This window comes from Paracoccidioides brasiliensis (genome assembly GCF_000150735.1).
Source record: "Paracoccidioides brasiliensis Pb18 unplaced genomic scaffold supercont2.3, whole genome shotgun sequence".
Lineage (NCBI taxonomy): Eukaryota > Fungi > Ascomycota > Eurotiomycetes > Onygenales > Ajellomycetaceae > Paracoccidioides > Paracoccidioides brasiliensis.
Genome location: NW_011371360.1, coordinates 472,559 through 486,578, shown reverse-complemented (window position 1 = coordinate 486,578; position 14,020 = coordinate 472,559). Strand labels below are relative to the sequence as shown.

Genomic DNA, 14,020 nt, shown 5'->3' with positions numbered 1-14,020 from the left:
TACTCGGAAAAAGAAACTGGTGTTGTTAGATGAGTCCAGTTCGATCTTCCCATAAATGGTTCGTTCCTAACTAGCGCTGATATACTGCGAGTCGTTTTGTATCCTAAGCCTTGGATTTGTGTAGGAATACAAAAGCTTGTTACTGTTCCCTTTACTTCCGACTTCAACGACCCAGAACAATTGAAGTCGTAGCTGGGACAGGAGCACTGCTAGAGCCTGTACTTGTAACATTGCTCGTATGGGCCAAGAGGAATTTGCAACATGTAAGTGTGTACTTGCAGGCGCGCGTCCACGTTTCATCATTTTGGTTGAAACCTAACTTGATGCTGGCGTCTCCAATTTTATCCCGTTTGATCTCGTAGGGTAGCTTAAGGCCTAGAACCTGTGCCTGGAGGGTACGTGTGGCTGGCGGACGCTCCCCCGATCTGGGATGCCGGTGAGAGGATGGGGAATGGGAGCGTAGGGAAATAGGCGTGTTCTCCACGTGTTCTCCTAGCTGCCGTAGACATTCAAGAAAGGCAACCATACCAGCATCAAAACGGCGGTGGATCCATGGGAGGTGTAAAGGGAGATCACCCGAGGAGTAGAGATCGAGGGACGTAATCTTTGGCGGTGGAAGCGCATCGGGATGATTTGCTGTTGGTGTGCCTCTGTGAGATGTGTTGGTATTTGGCGACTGCTGTGGGTACTCTATCTTTTCGATCCTCGAAGTAGAGCCCAAAGGTTTTAATCTGTATCCTTGGAATTGGAAGCCTAGTTTGTCGGCGACAGCAGCCAGAAGAAGGAGGGTTTGGCCCCAGGCAGCATTTATCTCGGACCACTCAACAGATGGGTTTGCGAGACGGCCAAGGCGCAATCCATTAATGGTGCCAAAATACCCATCGTGCCCTATGCAAAAAGTGTCGTTGTATACGTTTGTCCGCTGAAGTCGCTCAAGTCGCCGAGAATCGTGATCATACTTCATATTCAAAGCATCCCGTTCATTCTGGAACTCAGAGAGGGTCAAGGCAAATGCGTTTCGGTCACTCCAGAATTGTTCTTCTTCCAGGTCAAGCTGACGGGACTGCTCCTCTAGCTCAGCAATATCTATATCAACCTGAGCCTTCTCCTTCTCTAGGGCTAAAAGTTCTTGAAATGCATCTTCCTCGGCTTGCAGTGTTGCTTTGAGTTCATCTTCCGCAGCCTGTACTTCTTCTGGGGCAGGAATAGAGTTATTTAAATTTTTTAGAAAGGATATATATGCATCACGTTCCTTTGTCCCTGTTTGCAACCGTTTTTGAAGCCCTTCGATAAGCATATCGGTGCATTCAGTGCATATTGGGTGATCAATATCGGAACGAGCAGATATGATCTCGAAAAGACGAGCAGATTTTTCAACCTGATCGGAGTATGACTGGCCCTCATGCGCCCCCAGTTGGGGTTCAGATACGATCGGCGAGCCACCCTTTGATGCTCGACGGCCATCACCATTTACAGTCGGAGCAGCATGTGCAGGAACCACCTGAGATTCACTCAGCATCACAAACGACATGCCGGGTCCATCTCTCACACCTGCTCGGGACTGTCCGAGCAAACTCCCTGAGCTATACCGAGGGGCAGGGACTGTTCTTTTGTAAACAGGGGTCGTCGCTCGCCGAGAAGCCTTGTCGTAGAGCTGCTGTCGCTCAGGAGGGAAGGTCGGGCGCGCAGCAGATTTGCTGGAAGGGTCGGGCAATGACTTGCCAGTCGAACCTGATACACGTCAGATTTTATAAGTTACTTGCGGTATAAGCAATTTTACCTATGAGAAGATCGAAGGCAGCCGGGTTCAGATCCTCAAGGGAACCGTCGAGCTTGAGAGGCGTACGGCACTCTTGGCAGTACATGGTTGAGGTGTGGAAAGCCCTCATATATCATGGTTGAAGTCGAGAATCGAGTGGACTCACACGCGCTCAGAAATCTGGATTCAAGCTCCGTTGAGCATTGCGGGACATGAGCCGTGGCATGCAGTATGGACGAGGTTGGTCGTGTGAAGCTGTTCTATGTGGTTGATGTCAGGAGGCTCTGTTCCTGATTAGATAAGGCAACAAAGACGGGACGCTAACTACAATAGGAAATATTAAAATTCGGGGCTAACAAACAGAAGAAATACTACAAAACACCAGCGATTACTTCATTTGATATTGCTCAAGTTGCTCAACTGGTGCGGTAAGGTTTCATTCTGAAGCGCAGCGGTTCTCGAAAGCTCTCTAACACCCATGGAAATGTTATAGCGTTTTCCAGTCATCTAGATATACTCTCCGCAAGTTACGCTCGTCCTCGCCTTGGCCCCTCTTCGACAAGCAAGTAAACACAGCCTGCCTCCAACTCAGAAACGCTACTGCGATGGCAACCATTTAAGCCGGGGAAATATCTACCCTCATTGATTTAGATTTGACACACCTCTTCATTCGTCCCCTCCGTTTGAGTCTAGCCGACTTAGTATATCATCGATATGTTTCCAACGAAGCGACAAGCAAAGCGCATGCGTATATTAGGGCCCTGGGATTTGAACCTTGCCAATATAGTACCCGAAATAGATGTCAATGCCGCACGTCAAGCGAATGATCTGAGGTTGAAGTCACGTTTTGAAGATATATTTGAAAAATATGGAAAGGACTTCAGTTCTGTTGGAGATGAGATTGACTTGGCGACGGGCAGGATTATTATTGACAATGGACATATTGAGAAAATGAGAAATGAGCAGGATCTCGGGGCGCAAAAGTGGAGATACGAATTCGATCCTCTTGGTGAAACTGAAGCCACGACGGATTGCCCGGATAAGTCTGCCAATTTTCCGACTATAAATCATTCTAGGCAAAATGAAGAGCCTTCGGGGGCCAAAGAAGTACACCCGAGAAACGTCATTAGTTTTGGGAAGGGCGGCTCTCATGGCATTTCCCGCCGGACTTCAGGGCTTCGTAGTCGAAACGGCGCTCCGTTTGAGAACGGTGTGTCGCCTCGTAATGGTTTCTTGCATAGGAGGTCTTCGAGCTATTTGAGCAGAGAACGAGTGAGGACAAGTTCACAGTCTGTAGAATCACTCTGGCAAACTTCTGAAATCGACAATCGCCTTTTCGGGTCCTTTCCGGCGCCTGCTTTAACCTCGATCTTTTCAAGGAACCGATCTGTTTCACCTCCAAATTCCGGGTCACTATGGGCGCTTCCCCAAACCGGTCGACCAAAATTGTCGCGGACAAAGGGGCGCAAACCTCTTGGAGCGCGAAAAATTCTATCATTGAAAAGATCCAAATCCTCTGATTGTATTTCCCATTCTGATTCGGATGATCCTCTTCAGAATGCCTTTCGTTCTGTTTCCACACCATCCAAAACGCGTACTCCCGCTAAAGCTACCATCGCCGCTTCTGCGCCCTCCACTAACAAATCGTCGACAAATATACAAGAGCTTACCAAAAAAGCAGATTCGTCTTATCCCTCTCCGTCTTACCCTTTACGAAAATCCGAGTCACATGAACCTAAACCTGAGGATGAGACGCCACAACCATCTCCTCAAAACCATGACCAACGAAATCTGGGTATCCTTGCGGAGTCGCCTTCATTTCAAGTGAATGATTCCATAGAAAATTCTGTGGAAAGTGTGCCATCTCCCAACCCGGAGAATGATATATCTCTTTATGAACCTGATTCAATATCAAAAATCCCTGAAACATCAAAGCCAGCAAAACTCAGCACTGCAACTGAGCCTTTAACACCTAGTGAAATAAGAATTATCTTAACTCTACGGGTAGTACAGAAGCGACCTTGGAAAGAGGTTTACCGCTCCATTCCTGAAAGGACATCTGGGCAGCTAAGACATTGGTACTATATCCGGTCTGTCGATATCAAAAGATGTCCTCCACCACAAATATCGTGGACAGAGGAAGCAAAAGATGTGCTGGAGTCTTTTAAGTTGCAATCTGAGGTGTCATGGGAAGATTTAGAAGCTGCACTCGAAGGCCAAACGAGAAATGAGTTACAGTGCGAATGGGCTAAGATATGCCTAGGGGAAGCGTGGGAAGATTGGAAAAGCTCCTATTGTCCACCAGCTCAGCAACAGGAGAGGCAATTTAAAACACCGGCCAGACTGCCGAAAAGAACTCTGGTTATAAAATCTCCGTCACCGGTGAAACTTCTACAACCAGTTCGAACGGTCTCCCGTCGACCAGTGCCCCTCACGCCGTTCTCTGCTCCGGCCAAACAAGTCGAGCAAAGAGATGAGAGTGACGATAGTGAGGACCCTCTTTCCGAAGCCTTTGACACAGCTTGGAGCGGGGCAGGCTTATCTTCGATTCAGGTCGACACGCCTCCCAAAATGCGCACCCCACAGAAGAGGCAAAGTTTGATAAAAATTGCGGCATCATCCTACAAATGGCGGACCCCAAAAGAGCAGTTCGACGTATAATGTCGGAGGTTTATAGAGAAAGATAGTTTCGACTTCATGGAATCACTCTTTTGTATTTTTGTTGTAATTATACACAATATTTGCCATTTACTCCTCTTCACCCTTTGCATTAAGAACATCCTCGAGCTTGGTGTCAACAGCACTTCCAACATTGCCAGCCTTTTCCCAAAATTTCGATAAATGCCGCGTGCCTGAATCGCAGAGTATCGTCACAACCCTGTGCCCAGGTCCAAGCTTCATGGCTGTTTTGACTGCTGCGAAACCTGTGTTCAAATTTGAGTCAGCCTTTGCCGGCGATCAGAAGAAATGGAAGGGGAACGGAAATGAATGGGCTAACTTACAATTGACCGCACTGCTGCTCCCGATAAATATACCATCTTTTTCCACTAACCACCTCGCCATCGCAATAGCCTGAACGTCTGTAACCCTAACAGCATCATCCACTAGCTCTCTCCCAGCCTCGAAATTTACGGTAACGCGGTTGATTCCGATACCCTCGACAATGGTATCCATCTGTCTTCGCCTCCTGGTTCCCTCCCGCTCCTTCACGTCGAACATGACTCCATAACGAACGCGATTATAAAGACCGCTTCCCTGTGGATCTGCAAGCACGACAGACATTTCAGGAATGCGAGGTTTCAGAAACAGTGCGATACCCGATATGGTGCCTCCGGTTCCTGCACCGGCAACAAATGCGTCAAGTTTACCACCGCACTGAGCGAAGATCTCCGGACCAGTTGTTCGAAAGTGAGCCTGCCAATTTGCTGGATTTTCGAATTGGTCTGCAAAAAAACCCCGACCTTGTTTACCAGCCGCATGCGAGGCATAGAGATCTGCGTCTGGCGTCTCAGCTATTTCGTGCACCTGGGGATGATGACGGCTTGACGAGGAAGGGCGGACTGGAGAAGATTCTGGAGATGGGGAATGGGATTTCGCGAGAGCGCGTGCCCTATTTACGAAATGGCCCTTTTCTACGATTGGTGCTGGTGGCACACGATCTACGACAGCACCTAGTTTGAGGAGGAGATTCGACTTTTCTGTGGCTTGGTCGGATGGCATGCAGCTGTGGGAGATTGTGTATCAATATATATAGATGACGATATACATATGGATATGACGATATATATGACGATGTATATATATATATTAGATGAACGAGCGGACAAGAAGATATATGGCAAAACATACATGTGTGCTAAATACCCTCTGGCTCTTGCCAGCGTAGCGAGTGAAATGCCGGTAGATCCCACGGTGCCTTCGAAGATGGCATCTCCAGAATACGGATGGAGGAGACCTTCTTCCTCCGCCTACAGGAGGGTGTCAGCAATGCATCAGCTATGCTTATAGGTAGTTTTTCACAACCGACCGTTTTTATTATATTTAGAGCCACACGGTCTTTTGGACTGCTTCCAGCACCGTTGAGAAACTGGGGAGTTATGTTAGAACATAAATTCACCGTCCAGTGATAAAATAGCCGAGTAACCAACATGGGTCACATACCTCCGCCTTTGCAAGAATCTCACATCCTGTAGCATCAGATAGGGACTTAATCCTAAACAGAGGCGTATTTCCAATGCACCCTTCTATCCCATCGACGATTGGAGGCGGGCCGGGCCTGCAAGATAGACCGTATTCTAGACCATCAAGCATGTCGCCATTTTTAATCTCTATGCCCTCACACTCCTGTCTTTGATTCTGTTCGTTCCTGTGACCTTTTCGCCGACGTTGCCGCTGCTGGTAGTGGCGCTCAAGACCCGGGTATATGTCTCTTATTCCAAGAGCGAGTACCACTCCAGCCAGAAAAGCGGCGGGTATATAGAAACGTGGAGTGTCAATCATAGTCCAGGGATGAAAAAGAAATATCTCTTTCTATCATTTATATATATATATATATATATATATTTGGAGGGGAAAAGGGAGCTATGTATGTAGCAGTAATAGTTGCATCCACATGTTCATGTTTGTTAGACAGAGGTGAATAACTAGAGAAAGCTGTAGTTGTCTCTTGGCCTCTGCTCACCCATTTATTTCTCTCAGGAACATCCCCAGCCAACTGCAACTCCACACAACAACCTCCCGGTTCTTCGCCTCTCGGTACTCTGGCTCTCCCACTTCCCTTGGGCTGCCTACGCTATGGATTCGCCTGTTGTCGCACATATTTTCCGGCAGCTATTTCGGCATAAAGGGTGCCGGATCCGCCATGCGCATGTTTGTATGCGCTCCAGCAACCCAATTCAGGCTCGTTCCCGAACGCATCAACAATGCCGCTCCTATGCCACTAAACCGACCCTCAAACGACGAACACTGGAAGACCCTACCTTCTGGAAACACAGGACAGATGATTTCCCAAGAGACATGTCCAAGGAGTTGCAGGAGTATCCGATGGTAACATCCACAGATTTACAGTCACGACATCATCGACCAAGGCGTGTGAAGATGCTGGCTAGGGACTTTATCGAGGGTAATTGAATAGAGTGGGCTCGTTTTGCTGCAATTTTAATGGACTAATATCCTCGTTTCCGGCTTTTAGATAGTTTGTATAATCCCAATTATGGCTACTTTTCAAAGCACGCGACCATTTTCAATCCGGGCGAGCCGTTTGATTTCAACAGTATGGCTGACGGGCCCGAATTCAACCGATTGTTAGGCCAGCGATACAAGGAGTTTGAGGACAAGTTGGATGCGGTGAAATATGATGAGAGTCGTCAACTATGGCACACACCGACAGAGCTATTTCGGCCGTACTATGGGGAAGCAATTGCCCGATATCTTGTGACAAACTACAAGTTGACTCTGTTTCCCTACCACGACCTGATAATATATGAGATGGGAGCCGGAAACGGGACTCTGATGCTGAACGTATTGGATTATATACGAGACGTGGATCTAGAGGTCTATCAACGCACCAAATTCAAAATCATCGAGATTTCTCCCTCACTTGCGAAACTGCAACAGAAGAATCTGAAAAACTCTATACACAGCAGCGGCCACAGGGGCCATGCGGAAATCATAAACCAGTCCATATTCGACTGGAATACCTATGTCCATTCACCCTGTTTCTTCCTTGCGCTCGAGGTGTTCGATAACTTCAGCCACGACGCAATCCGTTACGATCTAGAAACTGGACAACCAAGACAGGGTTGCGTGCTCATCGACCCAGACGGTGAATTTTACGAATATTATATCCCATATCTCGACCTAATAGCTTCGAGATACCTTCGAGTCCGTAAAGCTGCTGCACGACGACCATTCTCTACGCCCCTTCGCTCCCCGCTTGCCAGAAAGATTCAAGCTGCCCTCCCATTTGCACCGAACATGACGTTACCAGAATACATACCTACTCGCCTAATGCAGTTCTTCGATATCTTGCATGATTACTTCCCCGCCCACCGACTCGTTACCAGTGACTTCAATAGCCTTCCCGACGCAGTGCCGGGCTACAATGCCCCTGTCGTTCAAACACGATATCAGCGTACCACCGTTCCGGTTTCCACTCCATTTGTACGATTATCCCTTTCCCTATCTTAACCTACCCCTAGATTCTACCCTTCCCATAACCCCCTATCGCTTCCCCTCACCATGGGATATAATTTGCATTCGAAATAAAACATATTAAAGGAATTTTTTTTTTTTTTGAAAAACTAACACCCCTCATTTACAGGTCCACCAAGGCTACTTCGACATCTTCTTCCCCACAGACTTTAACCTGATGGAAGACGTCTACCGAGCCATCACCGGTAAATTGACGCAGGTATCCAGTCACGCTGATTTCCTCGAACGCTGGGCATATGTCGAGGACACAGAGACGCGCAGCGGCGAGAACCCGCTGTTGAATTGGTATAAAAATGCTAGCGTCATGACTACGACCTGAAGATTTTGTATAAATTGATATTAGGGAATGGATTTACATATGTAGAGAGAGAGTGTGTGTGTTGATTTATATTTAATAACATTATTAATTAGAGAATCTCTTCATGTAACTTTTATATTACAAATCAACCTTTTAAAGAATCATGATCACTATTTTCATGCTGCCATGCTGCTATGCTAAAGCCATAATCATATTCATTATTCCCTTCTTCCTCAGAATACCCAATATATGTAGCGTGACTGTAAGGTTTATAAGAAGATTAAAGTAAAATGGATGGCGTCCCAAGCTCTACGGCTTCTGCTTCTGTTTACGACGACGAAATGACCACAGTTTCCGTCTCGGCTTATTTATAAGAGCCATATATCCAGGATCATTCTTGAAATCCTCATCACGGAATTTCTAGAGATAATAAAACCATCAGCAACCAAAATATCAAATTTGATAAATCTTATTGTTTTTTTTTTTTTTTTTTTTTTTTTTTAAAAAAAAAAAAACCCCAAAACTTACCATCCCCGGCCACCTCTTAAAATTGCCAGTGTCCTCAGTCATCATATTCCAGCCCTCCTCATAGTCATACTTATGGCCATTTGGATCCGTCGTTCCAGGCGCGTAATAGGCTACTCCATCCAGCGGCCTGTGGTTCCGGATGCAATCGGCAATTTTGTCAGGCGGGGTAGCTTTGAGAGCTTCCTCGATAGAGGTTTGCAGGGCATCGATGGGGTTCCTGCTGTGGAGTTTTGATGAGCAGGGATGTGAGTTTTTCGCACGGCTGGCGGCATCATAAGGGCCTTCATGATGATAGCAGAAGAGACCTATGTTATCAAGACGATCAATGATGTCCAATTGCACACCTGTGCTGTACCGGTAGTGTCGCCGGTGGACTTTCGCCTGCTGCGATTGCGATAATTGGGTCATTGTAGTGTGGTCAGTTTCGGGGTTTTGAGGGCTTGATGAGTGAGGAGGGGATGGTGAAGATGTGTATATGGCAGAATATGGAGGAGGACTGGAGAAGGTAGCATATGGAGAGGGTATGGAGTTGGTGGAATGCCTGTGGCTGCTGATTCTGGTTCGTTCTGAGATGCTCAAGGATGAAGACGGCATTGTTTGAATGTTTGATTTACGGATTCGATGTATAGATGGAAATAGTATTGTATGGGAATTGTATGGAAATCTTATTTTCGGTTTGCTCTGGTTTAAACGCTAGAATTTAAATAGGTTGCTAACATTTGTGCATTGCTCAAGACGAAGGAATCAACAAAGCCCTGGTGAAAGAGGTGGTGGATAGAGATCACAACAAATAAACAGCAAGTAGTTATGGGTTAAAACTACACCGTGTATTGTACTCCTTTGCTATTTTTAATCCCCATCAATCAAAGTTGGAGGTTAAGCTTTTCATAGAAAATATTAGCTCTGTCTGTAGAGTCCAGATGATCCAGAGGGTCCACATGTAAACGTCAGTCGGGCTGCTGCGGCCAATAACATCAGCAGAAGGTTTGGCTGATGGATCCGGATTGACGCCATGGATTTGTCACCAAGGTCTGCAAAGCCCTGCCCGTGTTCCCTCAGTTCTGGCAAGCTACGGGCTGACGGCTGCGGGTAGTGGGTAAATAACTGTGGGGCAAAATATAAAATTTGGTCACCTGACCTCCTGCAAAGAGGTGCTTCGAACGAGCCGATAGAGAAACCAGATCCTAGCAGATGAAGATAAATCCCAGATCGTAAAGTCCTAGATCGGATTCAGTCCCCCAGCGCTATGCTCAGCATGGAGCTTCTGTCTTTAGCCGACAGAAACCGTTGCATGTGCTGTGCTCAGCAGAATTTTCCCAATGAGTTCACATGCTGGCAGAGTTGGATCGGAAGAAATTGCTTTTCTCAGCCTTAATTAGAGGTGTAAGTTAGCCAAATCTTGAGCCCTATTTGGATAAAGAGAATGGTGGCAACATACTGTTATAAGGTCGAAAGTCAATCGGATCGCAAATGGTTATAGCAATGGAAGAATGAGAACGAATTGGCAAAGTGGCCGTGTATTGTTGCAGGAATTGAAATTCTCGAAACTCAATCCAAATCACGTGATTGGACCATCAACAACCATCCAAAAGGCTGCTCTCCAGTCAAGCATATTAACACTGCTGATAACCCCTGCGACGCAACCAACGATAAAGGACAATACCTAACTGGGAAATGCATGCATGCAGCAAATTGATTTGCCATGGATCTAGTTCAGTATTCCGATTCAGAATCGGACGAGAACCCACAAACAAAAGCTCAGCCAGTGACAACTCCCGTTCGTCTGCTGAAGCGACAGCAAACAGATAGCGGAAATAATAATAATAAGAAGAAGAAAGGTGATGGGAGAAGTGGGAATTCTGTTTTACCTCCATTACCCGCTGAGTTCCTCGATCTCTATGCAACCAATTCGCGCGTTAGCGTCCAGGACGACCCCAGTCTCCATGACGGGCGCAAACGTATAATTCCGCATGTTGTTGGCAACTGGCCCACCCATATATATCTCGAGTGTAAGTATTTTGCCATTTCATATATCCTCTTTCGACCAGTCCTCCGCTGAAAAAAATCTGATTGCGTGCATATTGGGCCACCGTCGGCTGATTTTGCCCTTGTTGGAGGGTACCCCGCGGCTCCAGAGGTCTCCACTTTAGAAGACATAATTTCTCGGTCTGGACATAAACTTCAAAATGGATTGGAAATCCATAGCCTGCTGTTTAGCGATCTGGGTGCCCAAATGCCGCTGCACATTAGCCTTTCGCGCCCCGTTGCGCTTGTGACGGATGACAGACAGCCGTTTATAGACATGCTAAATGATGCCATACGTGACTCTGATATTCGTCCGTAAGTGCTATTCATTGCCATACTTCTGACAAAGATGAATACTACCCCTCAATAGAACGATCTAACGAAATCGTCAGGTTTCGCGTGTCAGCGGCTGGGTTAGACTGGGTCTCTAATTTTGAGAGAACGCGGTGGTTCCTCGTTTTACGGGTTGTAAAACCAGCACTCAACGAGCTGAATCGCTTGCTGCTGATATCGAATCAGAGTGTTGCTGCTTTCCACCAACCTCCGCTGTATCAAAGCCCAGACTCTGCAAATACGCCCGGCAGGAGACGGTATAGCAAGAAACCCGGGGCCCAACCAGCAACTTCCGACCCTGTCGAGGACTTTTCTGACTACTTCCATATATCTATCGCGTGGAGTTTGACAGAACCATCAGTGGAGGATAAGCAGCGGGTTGCTTCCGTAGAACTTGGAAAGCTCAAGGAAATCGAAATCCTTTTCCACAGTGTGAAGGTCAAAATTGGGAATAGAGTTCACAATTTGGAACTTCCAACGCTGATTCTCGATGAAAATGGGTTCTGTGGCTTGTAAAACTTATGCATATATGATATTTAAGCGGGCGAATCCAACTTGATTGGTTGCTGAACTAGCAGGAATGTGATATGTTTGGAAATTTGGGTATGGATGAGAAGGATGTCTATGACAGCATGAGTTCTGACTGGGTGGAGGCTAGGAGCCTTGCTAGCAACTACAGACGTCCCCATTCTTACTCTGTAACGTCTGGATCTAGGAGCTTTTAGCTCTGTGGATTGGCGTACAGTTGAAACGTGGTTTTAAATCTCGGCCCGAAAAACCTTTGGCGTGATTTATGAAATAAACCATGACCACTTCCCCTAACCCTGGTGTTGAGGGTGGAGGTTGAATAGAGATGCATTTGTGGTGTATGGCAGAGTGAACGCCCTGGGCTTACACTTTTGAGATTTATTTTAAGCCCAGGGGAATTTTGACATCATTTGGATGGTTTCAAGACGATCGTCAACCGGAAATATGGTTTTCTTTATTCACGATCGAGTAGCCAGTCATATCAAGAGCAGGACCGGGAGTTTTTCCTTTTGGACACTTCTTCAGGTAAATAGAGTCATAGTGGAATGATTGACAGACGCAATTTTTCGTGTCGGTCGCCTTGCGCCTCTGAGATCATGGCATATTGAATCGGCCATTTAGAACTGAACCCGTTAGACCTACTAAGCCGACGCATGCCTGCAGGCATACATTGGCAGATGGGCCGCAGGCTGATCTAAACCTTCGTAGAACCTTTATAAAAGCGGTGGATCTCCCTCTTATATCACACAAGGACAGCTGTACCTGGGAATTCGCAAGAACACCCACATCCTCCCTCCTGCTTGGGCCTAGCTATCCGTTTCTAAATGTTATTATTTTGGTGGAAAAGGTCTGCATTCACATGGTGTGCATCTGAAACTCGAGAAAATGATATCTGGTGCACTTAAGTTATTTTGAGTTCGATTAAAGTTTTGGCTAGAAGCTCAAGTGCCCGCATATTTTGACCGCCTTTGCAAAGTCTCGCAAAACCACACTTCCATTCTGTCCCAACAGCAATTGAATTTGAGATATCCCTACCAGGTCTAATCAATCGCCTTTGAAAAGACCACCCTGAAGGACTTTGGCATTGGAAGTGTTTTTTGCAATGGCACTTCAATCACAATTTCCGTCTATTACCACGGTTAGCATGCCATCCAGCCCCAGCATAGTTAACCCACTTACATCTTAAGCTAACAATTGACACGCAACAGAATGACCTCCAGGAATTTCATGCGCGTCATTTCCCTGGAAGGAGCAATGACCCGGATTATTCCCTGATGCTTACAGGGATTGATGAACAGTTCGACGAGGATGACTTGGGATACTATGCGGATGGCACCAAACGGACCCTTACGGACCAGCAAGTTGAGATCTTTCGATACAGCGAAATCCAGAGGCTGCAGCGCGAGAAGAGATTAAAAGAAATAGCTGATAAGGGGGATGCTGAAGTTGAATTTCAAGTCGATGAAAAGAGCGATGATACCACGCGTTTAAAAAGGCAGGGGAAAAGCCGGAGTTCGCAAGATCATCAGGCAATGGAATACGATGAGGAAGAACATAATACTATGGACAGAAAGATAACACAAAGAACTATTCAGTATTCCAACAAGAGTGTCCAAAGCTCCCTTGAGTCTGGAGTCCGGGCGGTGGAAGCTGCAAATACTCCAAAACCCCTCTCTCTCAGTGCAAATCCTTTCAGTCGGCGCCTGGTCAGCTATGATGATTAGATCCTGTCATAGGTAAATCGTTCGGGGATGGGATATGCCGTCAACGATGATGCCAAGTACCAAAGTGTCTTTTGAAGCGTCAATCCCCAGTTGGGTTACGCCGTCAACGATGATGCCAAAGTCTCTTTTGAAGCGTCAATCCCCCAGTTGGGTTACGCCTCTGGACGGTGGGTGTCGGATTTTATGCTGTGCTGGCTTGCTCCTAGTACGTATGTATGTGTACACCTTCCGTTGTGAATATCAAAACCAATGATGAAATATTCGTATCGTCATCCTTAGTCGTATGCCAGATTCATCTCATGTCCCCCTTCTCTCTCTTCCTGGGTCGAAGTTGGGGCAATGGATTGGTATCTGGCGAGGACGAACATTTAATCTTCTCCCTGATGTTTTGGGTTGGCTTGAAGCTGCATCATTAGCTTATTATGGAAGACTGCTGACAGTTTTGCTTAGTATATGGAAATATTGAGCTTATACCGAAGCTTAGTTGAGTGATTGGCCTAGGAAACAACTGCAGGAGGTTCGATCTCCACACTCCTTGTCCGTGAAGGCTCAATTTATCGATGCCAGTTCAAATATGGCTATTTCGTGTACCGATCTAAACATTTGATCATC

At 46.6% G+C, this 14,020-nt stretch overlaps 7 protein-coding genes across 7 annotated transcripts; 4 read left to right on the top strand and 3 right to left on the bottom strand.

Annotated features, from left to right (window-relative positions):
* Positions 1–163: 163 nt before the first annotated feature.
* PADG_02549 (beclin 1) lies at positions 164–1,865 on the bottom strand (the record flags this gene model as incomplete). The annotated part of the gene is made up of 2 exons (XM_010760204.1): positions 164–1,731; positions 1,781–1,865. The coding sequence occupies 2 exons, from the start codon at positions 1,863–1,865 to the stop codon at positions 164–166; spliced, it is 1,653 nt and encodes a 550-aa protein (XP_010758506.1).
* Positions 1,866–2,473: 608 nt separating this feature from the next.
* On the top strand, positions 2,474–4,420 carry PADG_02548 (uncharacterized protein; the record flags this gene model as incomplete). The annotated part of the gene is made up of 1 exon (XM_010760203.1): positions 2,474–4,420. The coding sequence occupies one exon, from the start codon at positions 2,474–2,476 to the stop codon at positions 4,418–4,420; it is 1,947 nt and encodes a 648-aa protein (XP_010758505.1).
* Positions 4,421–4,507: 87 nt separating this feature from the next.
* On the bottom strand, positions 4,508–6,259 carry PADG_02547 (uncharacterized protein; the record flags this gene model as incomplete). Its single annotated transcript, XM_010759729.1, has 5 exons — positions 4,508–4,683; positions 4,762–5,483; positions 5,609–5,727; positions 5,787–5,846; positions 5,921–6,259. The coding sequence occupies 5 exons, from the start codon at positions 6,257–6,259 to the stop codon at positions 4,508–4,510; spliced, it is 1,416 nt and encodes a 471-aa protein (XP_010758031.1).
* A 294-nt stretch (positions 6,260–6,553) lies between these two features.
* Positions 6,554–8,291, top strand: PADG_02546 (uncharacterized protein; the record flags this gene model as incomplete). The annotated part of the gene is made up of 3 exons (XM_010760202.1): positions 6,554–6,881; positions 6,951–7,921; positions 8,082–8,291. 3 exons carry the CDS (start codon positions 6,554–6,556, stop codon positions 8,289–8,291), a joined length of 1,509 nt encoding a protein of 502 aa, XP_010758504.1.
* A 288-nt stretch (positions 8,292–8,579) lies between these two features.
* PADG_02545 (uncharacterized protein) lies at positions 8,580–9,392 on the bottom strand (the record flags this gene model as incomplete). The annotated part of the gene is made up of 2 exons (XM_010760201.1): positions 8,580–8,690; positions 8,799–9,392. The coding sequence occupies 2 exons, from the start codon at positions 9,390–9,392 to the stop codon at positions 8,580–8,582; spliced, it is 705 nt and encodes a 234-aa protein (XP_010758503.1).
* A 1,108-nt stretch (positions 9,393–10,500) lies between these two features.
* On the top strand, positions 10,501–11,672 carry PADG_02544 (uncharacterized protein; the record flags this gene model as incomplete). The annotated part of the gene is made up of 3 exons (XM_010759728.1): positions 10,501–10,807; positions 10,916–11,138; positions 11,216–11,672. The coding sequence occupies 3 exons, from the start codon at positions 10,501–10,503 to the stop codon at positions 11,670–11,672; spliced, it is 987 nt and encodes a 328-aa protein (XP_010758030.1).
* Positions 11,673–12,786: 1,114 nt separating this feature from the next.
* On the top strand, positions 12,787–13,408 carry PADG_02543 (uncharacterized protein; the record flags this gene model as incomplete). Its single annotated transcript, XM_010760200.1, has 2 exons — positions 12,787–12,822; positions 12,893–13,408. 2 exons carry the CDS (start codon positions 12,787–12,789, stop codon positions 13,406–13,408), a joined length of 552 nt encoding a protein of 183 aa, XP_010758502.1.
* Positions 13,409–14,020: the final 612 nt, after the last annotated feature.